The sequence below is a fragment of the Leptodactylus fuscus genome, chromosome 8, assembly GCF_031893055.1.
Source record: "Leptodactylus fuscus isolate aLepFus1 chromosome 8, aLepFus1.hap2, whole genome shotgun sequence".
In the NCBI taxonomy this organism is placed as follows: Eukaryota; Metazoa; Chordata; class Amphibia; order Anura; family Leptodactylidae; genus Leptodactylus; species Leptodactylus fuscus.
Window position 1 is genome coordinate 76,415,629 of NC_134272.1, and position 12,607 is coordinate 76,428,235.

The window sequence follows — 12,607 nt, forward strand, 5'->3', positions numbered from 1 at the left end:
GTGCACTCAGATTTGCTATGTGAGGACAATGTACAATATCTTATCTTATAGATAGCTGTGTAATAATCCTTATGTATATGAGCTAGGAGCAGACAATGGCTTTATTGGTACCATGTTCTGGTTTCTTAGATAAGATAGCTGTATCTATGGGTCATTATCTTGTATGTTTCATTATCCAGGCTGCGCTCCTAAGATCTCAAGCAGATGCTGACTACGGCCGCGAGAACTGCAAACTTCGACGAAGGAAATTGTCATTTAAAGGAAAATCAGATGAAGGTAATTGCATTTACTGGACGCATTTCAGGTTAAGTTCTGTGTCCTGTTCCTATATTTATATTCTTCAATCTGATTATTACCCAGTTCTGGTATATATTGATGCGCTGTGACATCCTGAGTAGAGGGGATGTATTGTGACTATTCAGGTATCAGTAAGGTCGGCCTAGATAGTACTTTAGCTTCATGAGGTTTCTTGGCAGTCAGTCTCACATGACCTATTATGTCCTATAATCTGATGTTGATGGTGACGTTTGGCAGCACTTTCAAGGAACTCAATGTACATGATTTCCAGTATTTCCATAGACTTCTATCCCTAACATCAAGGGTCTGCTAAACTGCCAACATCGGTACTGTCTGGCTCATTCAGTCTTTTGATATTGCATTGCAACATCATTTAGGGAGATTTTTCTGCCAAGTGCTATAATAGTTGTAGGATTGCTCCTTGCATTGTGGTTGGCTGGTACAAAACATCACAGCTGCACCTAGGAGTCATGTGATAACATGGACTGGTGGCGCGGGGGCTTATAATGTGAATCAAAGGTTGCAATGTTGCCTCTATAGGCATCATATGCTTTAAATAAAGAGTTTTTCTTGCAGTTGTGGACATCTGCCCTACATTAAAATAGGGTGACCACTCTGGAGTTAGCGGCGGCTGGTGCAAGTACCTGTGGTCAGAGATTGCGGGCAGAAATAAAGTCCAACATAAAGTAACAGCTGAACATAGAAAAGGTCGAGAAAACTGCAATGAAATGTATGGTTGTCCAGTCCAGATTGTATCCTTCGGATTGGTCTTCAGTATCAGATATTTGGGAGTCCCATTGATCAGCTGAGTTAATGAGCTGTGACATTATGAAATCAGGCATGGCCTCATAGATTGTGTAGTGGCCATGAAAGGTAATGCACCGCAGGACTTGTCACTGCCTCAACCTCTTTGCACTGATTGTGGCGTAGTTGTGATTTTTTCCCATTACTCTCTGAGTGATCAATGTGGTTATATTCTGCAGCCAATATGTTAATTAGGCTCTCTACCGTCAGGTGGGATGTTCTGGGCTGGAGCAGATGGTCTAGGACTGCCCACCTGACAGTAGAATATTGGGTGCTCATATTAAATAGTACTGATTGCTCAGGAATGGTGAGAACTAGAGAGAACTGTGTCAGAATCAGTGAAGCATCTTCTATCGCAAGATGAAAAGAGCTGGAGTTAGTGGAGGTGCTAAAAGGTTCCCTTTAACTGAGCTAAAGCCCCTTCGATGAGCTGATCGGTGGGGGTGCCAGGAGTTGGACCCCACCAAACTGATATCCTAAGGATATGTCTGTACTTTTAAAGCCCTCTTTGCATTCTTCATACACTGTAGCACTCTCTTGACTCTGAGACGTGTCCACCGCTGCTTAAACCAGGTTTTCTGCACTTGTCACTTCTTATAATCTTCTCCTCTTTTTGACAGAGATGCTGAGAAAAGTGTTTAATTAACAGTTCGCCGGGCTCTTTTGCTGACCTTTCTCTGGCAAATCTAATGATAGGATTTAGACAGATTTCAGGTGGCGTAGCCTGTAGGGTTTTGAGTCCACTGGTAAAAGCCAAGAATGTATATTAAGATGGAACAAGAATGAGGCACCTGCAAGTAATTATCAGCAGAACATAATTGTAGTGTATGTGGCTCTGTATATACACCTGTCCATGGAGTCGCGCTGCTCATCTCCAGGCTCGCCAGTACCTACTTCATGCCCTCGAGGTGCAGGTTCTAGAATGATCAGATATTGGTAGCCTAAAAGCAGTTTTCTAGCTCAAATCTTGCACCCACCACATAGACAACCATGCCCCTCATTGGTCATAGTACCTTCCACACATTGGTTCTCCCAAAACAACACCACCGCATACAGGGCTGATGTTCCCTACTCAGTGCAATGGCCAATGGTGTGGGTTTAGAGGCAGGGGTGCAACTTGACGGGGTGCAGCAGGGCTCATGAACCTTAGGGGGCCCATAAGCACTGGCATCAGTATTGAGATTGCAGCTTCCATCTGACCCATAAGCCAAGGAGACCTCTAACCACTCTAAGGTTGAATAAACTCCTTAGCACCCGTGACCATCACGATCAAGAATTCTCTGTAAGGAGGTAGGGGGCCCCGGACCAAAGATTGCACCGGGGCCCACAAGACTTAAGTCACACCACTGGTTAGAAGGGAACACAGTGCTAAGTTAGTGCTTTATTGTCAGCATTGGTCCAGTCCCATTGGTCAGCCCCCCCCCCCCACCCTAGTGCAATGCCACCATGTTACAAGATGTACATATCGCTTTAGGTTTCTTTGACTCTAGACAAACCCAATCCCGTCCTGTTTTTTCTTCTGTTTCACTATTTATATGCTTGCGGTTTGTTGAAGTGATAACATATGGTGCTAAAGAAGCAATTCATCTTGGGTTTGTGCAAAATGTGATATATTTTATTTTGTTAGATGATGTTAAAAATACCAGGAAAAAAATAAAAGTCATCTTAGTCATATTTGGAACAGACACTGGTATAAATCATACCGAATAAAAGTAGAAAATGAGTAAAAATGTGAATTATAAAAATGTCCTGTGAATGCAAATGAACGCCTAACATATGGATGGCAACGGCTGAGATCTGCTACCTGTTCTAGAAAGGAGAGGCAATATGCTGCCAAATGGTACTGCGTCCTATTAGCACACTGCCTCCTGGAGGATGAAACTGGAAACTTGTAATAGTTTCAACACCCAATGGGGCACACATATCTAAGTGAAATGGAAAGAATAATATACCCATCTGCAGAGAGCAGGATACTGGCTGGCTAGCTGGCTTTGTGGGGACTGCTGTATCAGCGGAGGGAGACCAAAAGGCTAAACATGATCTTCTAGAAATTAGGGAAAAGGTATTCGAAGAAGTCAATAACTGAGAAAGCTTTTTTTTAAAATTCGGCATTGATTTATAGGGATCTGTCTTCCAATAGGTGGTGCTAGAGACATGGTTTTCTTACGTCTAGACCTTTACAAAAGTTCCTTGGGTCTATGTAGTCTTCCTATACTTACACATTGTGTAAATACAAAAATGGGAGAGACACCGAGCACCAATATAGTGTAGTAAATTAAAACTGATATTGGAATAGGTGTGTGGTTGGGCTCTTACCTATTGATGCTGTGAATACGTCACAACATCTTGTTGGTATACATAAAGGTGTTATGCAGAAGCTTTTTCCAAAACGCTATGGTACAGCGTGAATTAATGCTACAGTGGTTCCTCAGGATAACCCGATAGAAGTGGAGGGGTAGGGAGTAAGCGCGCACACCAAGAATGATCTTCAACAGTTTATTAGACACAACGCGTTTTGGGCAAACGCCCTTTCTCAAGTGCAATACAAACTGTGTGGCAGCTAATCTGAATATGTTGCTCTAAGTCTTCTTAGAGGTCCTTCAATTCTGTCTTTCCTAAAGTGTTCTTAAGCATTGATGATGTCATTGATACAAACTTATTAAGTTCTAGCCAACATGGGGAAGCCAGGGTAGAAACGGAAAGCTGTCTTTGTGAAAGGGCCACTGGATTAGAGGAAGGTAAGAGAAGTAGAGAAGTGAAGACTAATGTCTACGGGGCTACAAGACTCTCATCTAAGTTCTTAGGTCAAAGATTTTCGATTGGTCATGTTGGAGCTGAATTTTTTTAAGCCTATCTAGTAGCACCATCATACCTACCAACATCTGAATGCCAAATTGTGAGGTATGTTAAGTCTTGCTCTATTGTCCCCAGAATGTTGAGTAATGTCCCTTTTTTATACAAATTAGTATAATGCCACCCTTTCTACGGTCCAATTCATGAGACTGTCCTTCTAACCATGACTGTTGACAAGTGTGGACCCATGAGTGTATATGGTGTCTGTGTCTATGCCGTAGAAAACCTGCCCTTTATATACATGAAACAGTTCTTCACAGTTCATCTTCTTTCCTTCAATTCTATAGATGTCAGTAAAGACAACAGCCAAGATGGTTCGGACAATTCAATAGACAACCTCAGAAATTATTCCTATAACAAGACGAACGGAGATAAAAGGAGAAGTGGATCGTCGTCATTGGTCTCCTCCATCAATGAGCAGAAGCCATTGTTTTCAGAACTTGGTGGCCTCGGCTCTACTTTCCCAAAACCTTCAACACCTCAGTTTGAAGAAGCTGTGTGTCCTTCTGATAAGATCAACCTGACAAAAAGAAGTCTGTCTTACCGAGGTGAGGAATATTTACAGATATACAGACGGATAAAGCTTGTGATAAGATTGCAGTATATAGTAGTAACGCCTATGTCCTTGTCCAACTTTGCAAACAATTTTTCATTCTCTCTGCATATAAAATGAATACTGAAGGAACTTTGTAATAGGGATCAATGAACCCGGGTAGTAGGTCTTAATTAAAATTTTGCTAATTTTTACCATCTACAGCCGGTGTGCAGACTATAGATGTTTCCATGATAACAGACAACAAACAAGCTACATGTAGTCTGATTCCATTCCATTTGTCTTTCTGTTTTCATAGAATAGGGTGTAGGCTGTGCTTAGAACATCTTAGGCCTACCGCTTCATATAAGCAGTGGTGGACCGGCCCACCAGAGTACCAAAGGATTCTTGGGTGGGAACAGGCCCCAACACAACAATAGTCCAACAGAAGGCACCGACATGGGAGGGTATTACTTTTTCTTCGAGGGGTTGTAAGAGGATGGGACCAAAAACCTCAGTCCATAGGATATACCCTATATGACCAATAAATGTGGGAACCACTCCGATCTCAAGTATGAAGTGACTCCTTCCAGAGAATGCAAGATGGCTACACCTGTGGGAAATCCTCTTTCACTTCTATGGGATTAACGTAAACAGTTGAGTGCGTGACTTCTGTAACATCCATGGAAGTGAATGGTGAGAGTCACACATGTGTGCAACCAACTATCCAGACCTCTAGATGTGGACCCACACCTGGAGATGCACCATAAATGTCTAAGATGGGAGAATGGCAAAGAAAACCTCTGACTTATCAGTTTGCTCAGACATTATAGAAGGGTCATTCTCACTTACGAGCCCCTCTAAAATCCAAATCAGAAAGCCTCTTGTGCTTAACAATATGTTGCTTTCTGTATTGCTTTGTCTAAACTGCATTTCATCACTTAATAAAATGAGAATTTGAAAGAAAGAAAGAAAGAAAGCCTCTACATAAGAGTGACCTGTCTGTGATGTTATATACATTGTGATGTTCTCCAGCAGTGAGAATTCGAGAAACCAGACCAATGTTCACCAATGGTCATTGTGAGGCAACCCCTTTATAGGGGCTTTCCTGTAAGGTCGGTGTCTGAACCTGGTAATCCTGACATTTGGGACTGTGCTTGGTACTGCATCCTAGTGAAGATCGCCTAAATTCAGACCTCACTGATTGGTGGTCTATGGTAGGCATAGACAATGGGGGTCAGATGCAGGATTTTATTGTGTACGGGATGGAAATATTTTTTCATCAGGTCTCCGCCACATGATCGACCTGCACTTTGACAACAGCTACGCACTTGCACGTACTGGTTGTCCACCCTTTGGAGTGGTCACACACTTAGACCTGAGCCAAGGGTACGTCGGAACCCTTTTTTGCTGGAACATCTTTTAGTGGGGTACAAGGGAGCTGCTTGATAGCGGGGCGTCCTCTGCCTGCTCCCATTGTATTGTAAAATATATAGTCAGAGAACCCAGAGCTGCCCCCATCACCACCCTTAAATCCATCCCTGTAAGCAATCGATGTGTATCTCCAGACCACCCGTGACGAATTGCCCGATAGTCTTATTTGATCCTTCTCATCGGTAAAGGAAAGATTCTAATTATTTTCAGCAATTGCTATGTAAGCAGTTTTATGATATATTTTAGCTTCTTAAAGACCTAAAACTTAATACATGTCAATTAGAGATGAGCGAGTAGTGTTCGATCAAGTAGGTGTTCGATCAAATACTACGGTATTCGAAATACTCGTACTCGATCGAACACTATTAGCTGTTCGAAGTTTAAGGTTCGATGCAGAACCAGCGTTGATTGGCAGAATGCTATATGGTAAGTATATGCTATACATTCTGCCAATCAACGCTGGTTCTTCTCTTACCTTTAGAAGTCTTCTCCGTGCAGCGTCCCCGCGGCGTCTTCCGGCTGGAATTCACTCAGTCTAGGCATCCGGCCTAGGCAGAGCCGACTGCACATGCGCGGGCATGTCCTAGCATGCACAGTCGGCTTTGCTCAGGTGTCAGGCCGGGCAGAGCCGACTGCGCATGCGCAGTCGGCTCTGCCTAGGCCCCGATGCCTAGGCAGAGTGAATTCCAGCCAGAAGACGCCGCGGGGGCGCTGCCCCGGGAGAAGACTTCAAGGAGAATCCAGCCCGACCGTCACTCGTGGACTTGGTAAGTATAATTTTATCGAATGTTGCCTACCCCTGAAACGAGCATTTCCCCCCATAGACTATAATAGGGTTCAGAATCCATTCGAACAGTCGAACAGTGAGCGGCTGTTCGAATCGGATTTCGAACCTGGGACATTTTAGTGTTCGCTCATCTCTAGTGTCAATCACTTTTTGAAAAAGCTTTATTGAACACTATTTATTGACATTGAGCAAGTTTCGGGAGCAGGACAAGCGTTCATCTTTTTGGCTTTTTCTCGGAAGCTTCTTTTTCCAAACTTGTCATGAACGACTTTTCCAACTGAGAGATTTCTTTCCGCGGACTTATTTAGGATGAAGCTTTGTGTCCCTGCAGCCATAGCAACTCTTACCAAGGCAACCCGCTGCAGATTTTAGTCTGTGCTAAATTTAGAAAGTCTGCAAAAAAAGTCTGCCTTTTCTTCAAGTCTGTGCATGATCCAAATCTGTCTTTTTGGACGGTGAGGAATGTTTTATTTACATTTTTTTTTTGCTTTCTGATATTAAATCTACATTGGGACAGAAGACGTAAATCCGAGAGCTGGTAATAGCGAAATAATACAATAAAGCTTAACCTCGGCGACTTTCATTTCGAAGTACAGCGAGGATTTATTTTTGGCCGTGGTCTCTTTGCTTCTAGTCTAATGTTATCGATCGCTTTATATAGTTGAGGAATCCAATTACAGCAAGTCTGAAGTTGTTATCAGATTTATAATTATATTGTTCCTTGAGAAGATTCTAAGTACAAAGAGAAAACAGTTTCTTATTGGTAAAAATGTGTCCCCTGTGATAATGGCGCGCTCAGGGAATCGCAGAATAACCGATGAAAATATCATTATTCTTATCAAGTCTAGACATATAGATCCCAGACAAGGAGATTGTCCTCCTCCTTGTTTCATCAAGCAATTCCTGGACAATATGGCATGTAATAGAAGTAAATTGCATAATGATATGTCACTTATATATCGCACATCTGAGTCACTTCCTTAGTAGAAGTAGTAAGTGTATACGGTTTTCTGTCTATTCCCTTGTAAGAACATATGCACACTCCGAACTGAGCATGCATGTACGGTAAGTGTCAGGAGAACTGCAGGTGATGTGTATAGTACATGCACAACTCCCGTAGGTGAGCCTTGTCCTAGAACCTAAAACAGAAACTGTGTAAAATAGTGAAGGGGCCCTCAAACAGTACAATGTGCCCCACAATGGTGCCCATGCCGTACAATCGGCTCCATAGTGGTTCCCAGGCTGTACCATGTGCCCCACAGTGACCCCCACTCAGTATTATATGCTCCACCGTAGCCCCCAGACAGTACAAAGTGCTCCATAGTGGGCCCCCACACAGTATTATATGCTCCACCGTAGCCCCCAGACAGTACAAAGTGCTCCATAGTGGGCCCCCACACAGTATTATATGCTCCACCGTAGCCCCCAGACAATACAAAGTGCTCCATAGTGGGCCCCCGCACAGTATTATATGCTCCACTTTGGGCCCCAACACAGTATTATACACACCACAGTAGGCCCCACACACACAGTATTGTATGCACCACAGTAGGCCCCCACACACAGTACTATATGCTCCAAAGTAGCCCCTACCGCTCAGTATTATATGCTCATAGTAGGCCCCCACGCACAGTATTATACGCTCCAAAGTAGCTCCTAACACATAGTATTATATGCTCCACAGTAGCCCCCCCCCCCACACACAAACAATATTATATGCTCCGTCTGACTAGACATTTTTATCTTGATACTCTGCTCTGACCACTGAAGGGTTTACGTTCACTCTTCTCCTGTCTTCTTGATTGGCAGCTGCACCCAAAACACAGCCTGGTGGTTGTCATAGTGAAAACAAGATCCCTGGGGGTCAAGAAGGGAAATAAGTCTGAGGCATTCCCATAGACTCTGCTAACTGGAGTGTCTGAAGGCAAATCCGTCTGGCACAATCCCATTAAAGGGGTTGTCCAGTTTATCCTCCGGTTAGGTCATCAAAAAGAGATTGGTGGATGTCCAACCCCTGCAGATCAGCTTTGTGAACTGTCCATTGAGATTGTGCGAGTACCGTGACCTCTTCACTGCTGCTATAAATCAGATGGTAGGCGATGTAAACAGTGAAGAGGAAACAGTGAGAGTCTATCTATCTATCTATCTATCTATCTATCTATCTATCTATCTATCTATCTATCTCTTATTTAGTGGAGCCTGTCTCATAAATTTACATATATTGTATGTTTATTTAATTACAGAAGATTGAGAGAATGTCTGTAGAAGCTTCCACCAGTGCGGCACGTCCATGTAGTACTGCTGTCTCCCTGGGAGCATTCGATGACTGGCTCTTTAACCCCCTCTGAGAATACCTTCGCACTTCTCTTTTTCTTATCCAGCCAAATAAGACCCCTGACGGCTGCGCCGGTGCCCTCTCTTTGCAGACTGCTGTTGCCCTCTCTTGGCACCGCTGCTGCTCTGTGCTCACATATTACAGCCTTGATTTCTCTATTGTCTTTACAAGTTTAGGCTTGAACAGAGAATGTAATGATGTGATCTGTAAAAATGGTAATAGCCAAGAAGCAGGGCCGCGACCTACAGCTCCCCTACACCCTGATAGGTTGGGACGGGTCACTCTTTCCATTAGGATGATAAACACACCTGACAGTCAACCCGAGACCCTGCGCTACATAATACAGCAGAGCTGGCTGGAGCTGCACCATCTCCGCCGCCGCCGCCTGCGCCCAAGCTCTTAGATCAATAACATTTCTGTTTTGAAATTGCTCTCTGTAGATTTAGGATGACTTGAATGGATCATTTCCAGATGGCGGCCAAGACAGAAACAAGACTATAATTACTACATAGGAGGGCAAATAGGAAGATGCCCCGGCACCGTTGTATCTGGGGCGTCGTATCTTGTCTCACCTACCCTGCCATACAATGATCAATCACCTGTCCAACCAACTTTTGGTTATGAGTGCAAAAGATTTTGACTGCACATCCCCCCTCTTTCTTGTGTGTCATGCCCCTTTTTGTGACATGGACAGGCAATGTACCCATCATACCCCTTTTTCATGTCATAACCGGCACATAAAGTGCCCATCTCATGCTCGGTGGATGTCGGAGCCTTCAGCTGAGCCTGGGAGATTTGCCCACTTTTATGGGACTCCATAAGCTCACCCCTTTTTGGGAAAGTTGGCAAGTATGTTCTAGAGTAGACTAATAAGAAGCTGGACATTGAAGGGGCGCATATAGCATGCTGGTTCCTTTAAGACCAATGGTTGGCGCCACCAACAGGGGGTAATGGTCATCAGTTTTTTTCAGATTTTTTTCACTTTTTTTGTTGCGTATAATTACTTTTAATAACAGAAGTAGCAGAGCTCAGATTGTTTCTCTAAGACTACATATAATATTGATATCACACTGAGATGTTTTCATTGTCAGTTTGTTTCTGATTCTTCGGCTTCTCCTCCATTCTCTCATTTAGAAAAAAACCCAAAACAGATGAGATCGAAAAGATTAACTCATGAGGGTGTAACCAGACTACATTGGCTTTGTTTGTAGTCTGTAATCATGGAGACACATTGATCTGCCTAGGAGCTGTATACACAAAACGATGGCTTAATTTTATATAAATTCATTGGAGTAGTGTTTCAGTTTATGCATCTGAGTATGATCCACTCCAATATGTGTTACACAGGTTGTCCAAGATTAGGACACTATGGCGGTGTTTTTCCAGACCCGCCCGTTACAACATCATCATGGGTCTGAGCTGTAATACCGGACTCAACTCTCAGACAAGTCTGGTGCTGTCTTTAGAGAATACAATGCAGCCTTGTTTCCTAGTACTATATTACAATGTGATTTAGGGGCTGGTTTATTGCACCAGTAGAACTACAAACCCCAGCATGCTTTATCGGGGACAAGAAGTAAGATCCTAACGTTATTATTTTTCTTTTTTTGGACAGATATAGCAAGTCCGAGATGTTGGGAGAGAGAAAGCATCAGGATACAGCAGAGCGTGACCAATGATGCAGCACTAAACAGTGTAGCCTGGGGAATTGGGGAAGGCGACAACGACCTGACGTACGGAGAAGTGGAGCACAGGTTAGATCTGATGCAGGAGCAGATGAACAGGTAAGGAAATCGGAAGGAGTCTTCTTCCTGCATAAGCTTTTCTTGTATAACGGCAGATAAGTCAGATCTTCATAAGTGAATTATATAGTGAGGGGAAATTCTAGTAGGCTGCAGTTATTGTCATTCAGGGCCAGTGGAAAGCTGGATCACATTAATTTTCCATGTTACCGTCCATATTTTTAAAAATCCTCAAGTGTTGCAGTTTATACAGTGGCCACTGAGCCTTACAATAGGCTGACACCTCCTGTTCTGTGGAAATCACTTCTAAGCAGTCATCTCAGTATCATCACAGGCAGGATTACAATGTCTGTTAACACCTATTATATTAGGGCTGGGTGATTAATCAATCAAAAAATAACCATAACTGAACATCAACCATGATTACAAATGTGAATTTATGCCCGTCTATTATTTTGATTCAGTTATTACAATATACATTAAGTTCCACCTGCAGTAACCGAACTGCTATTATTATACTGTGGGGTCTTGTCAGATCCCAAAATATGATCATCGAATGTCAGGCGAAGGTGTTCTAACATAAAGACAGTGCTACTCACCTCTCCTGGGTTCTGGCACAACTCCTCGTTCTCTTGCAGTCTTCAGATTGACGTCAGGGACCGCTGAGGCCCAATCACGTGGGTCATGAAGCATCACAACACCTGGGTCTATGTGTCCCCACACCACGTGATTGCTGCAGCCCAATCACAGACCTGTCACATGATCATAATGTAAAGGGAGCGTGACCTAAATAATCGCCATTAATCATTATCGAGGTAAAATGCCCAATTAATTTCCATTTTTATTTTAGTTCTTAATCACCTAGCCCTACTGCATATAGATAACACTGACAAGAGGTGTTGGTCATAGTTTGCTTTCTCCACCTTCCTGCAAAGGTCACAGAGCATGCCCACAACACTCTCCCATAGAAGTCAATGGGTACATTTATTAAAGGGATCCTATCATAGAAACCCTTTTTTATGAGTAAGAAAGGCTATTCATCTCCTCTTCATTGTCTTCTCCACGCCGCCGTTCTGTAGGAATCCCGGTTTTTGTCAGTATGCAAATGAGTTATCTCGCAGCACTGGGGGCGTCCGTCCCCAATGCTGCAAGAGAACTCTCTCCAGCACCACCTCCATCTTCATCAGCAGCGTCTTCTTCATCCTCTTCTTCCGGCACAGGTCTCCGACTTCTAGACCTCGGGCCTTGGGCAGAGCAGACTGCGCATCGCCACAGGCCACGAGAAAATGGCCGCTGGCACAGTATTGTAAGCAGCCATTTTCTCATGGCCTGTGGGTATGCGCAGTCTGCTCTGCCCTAGGCCTAGAAGTCTGAAACCTGCGCCGGAAAAATAGGATGAAGAAGACGCTGCTGACGAAGATGGAGGTGGTGCTGGAGAGAGTTCTCTCACAGCATTGGGGCGACCCCAGTGCTGTTCGAGTGCTTGGGCCTGCCCCCAGTGCTGTGAGAGAACTCATTTGCATACCAACAAGAACCGGGATTCCTACGCAACGGCGGTGCGGAGAAGACAACGAAAGGTAGGAGACGAATAGCCTTTCTTAAGGCTATTCCGACGTGTTACTCATTAAAAAAATCCCTTTAATGCTACCATATATGATCTCATGCACACAACAGTATTATAGATCTGTGTGCCCATGGACTGGTATAGGCCCATATTATATATGTTATATGCCCGCCTTCAATAAAACATGTATCCCATAGAAACCATGGAGTAGCCTATCATTAACACTCCATTGCTTGCCATATTATGGATTTATTCTCTT

At 43.7% G+C, this 12,607-nt stretch overlaps 1 protein-coding gene across 3 annotated transcripts in view; it reads left to right on the forward strand.

The window, feature by feature from the left end:
- The window catches only part of KCNH7 (potassium voltage-gated channel subfamily H member 7), a 253,235-nt gene that overhangs the window by 236,110 nt on the left and 4,518 nt on the right, over positions 1-12,607 (forward strand). For all 3 annotated transcript variants that reach the window (XM_075284237.1, XM_075284238.1, XM_075284239.1), the window contains 3 exons: positions 180-276; positions 4,242-4,502; positions 10,658-10,826. In XM_075284237.1, coding sequence (XP_075140338.1) covers positions 180-276; positions 4,242-4,502; positions 10,658-10,826 — 527 coding nt within the window. The remainder of the gene's footprint in view (positions 1-179; positions 277-4,241; positions 4,503-10,657; positions 10,827-12,607) is intronic.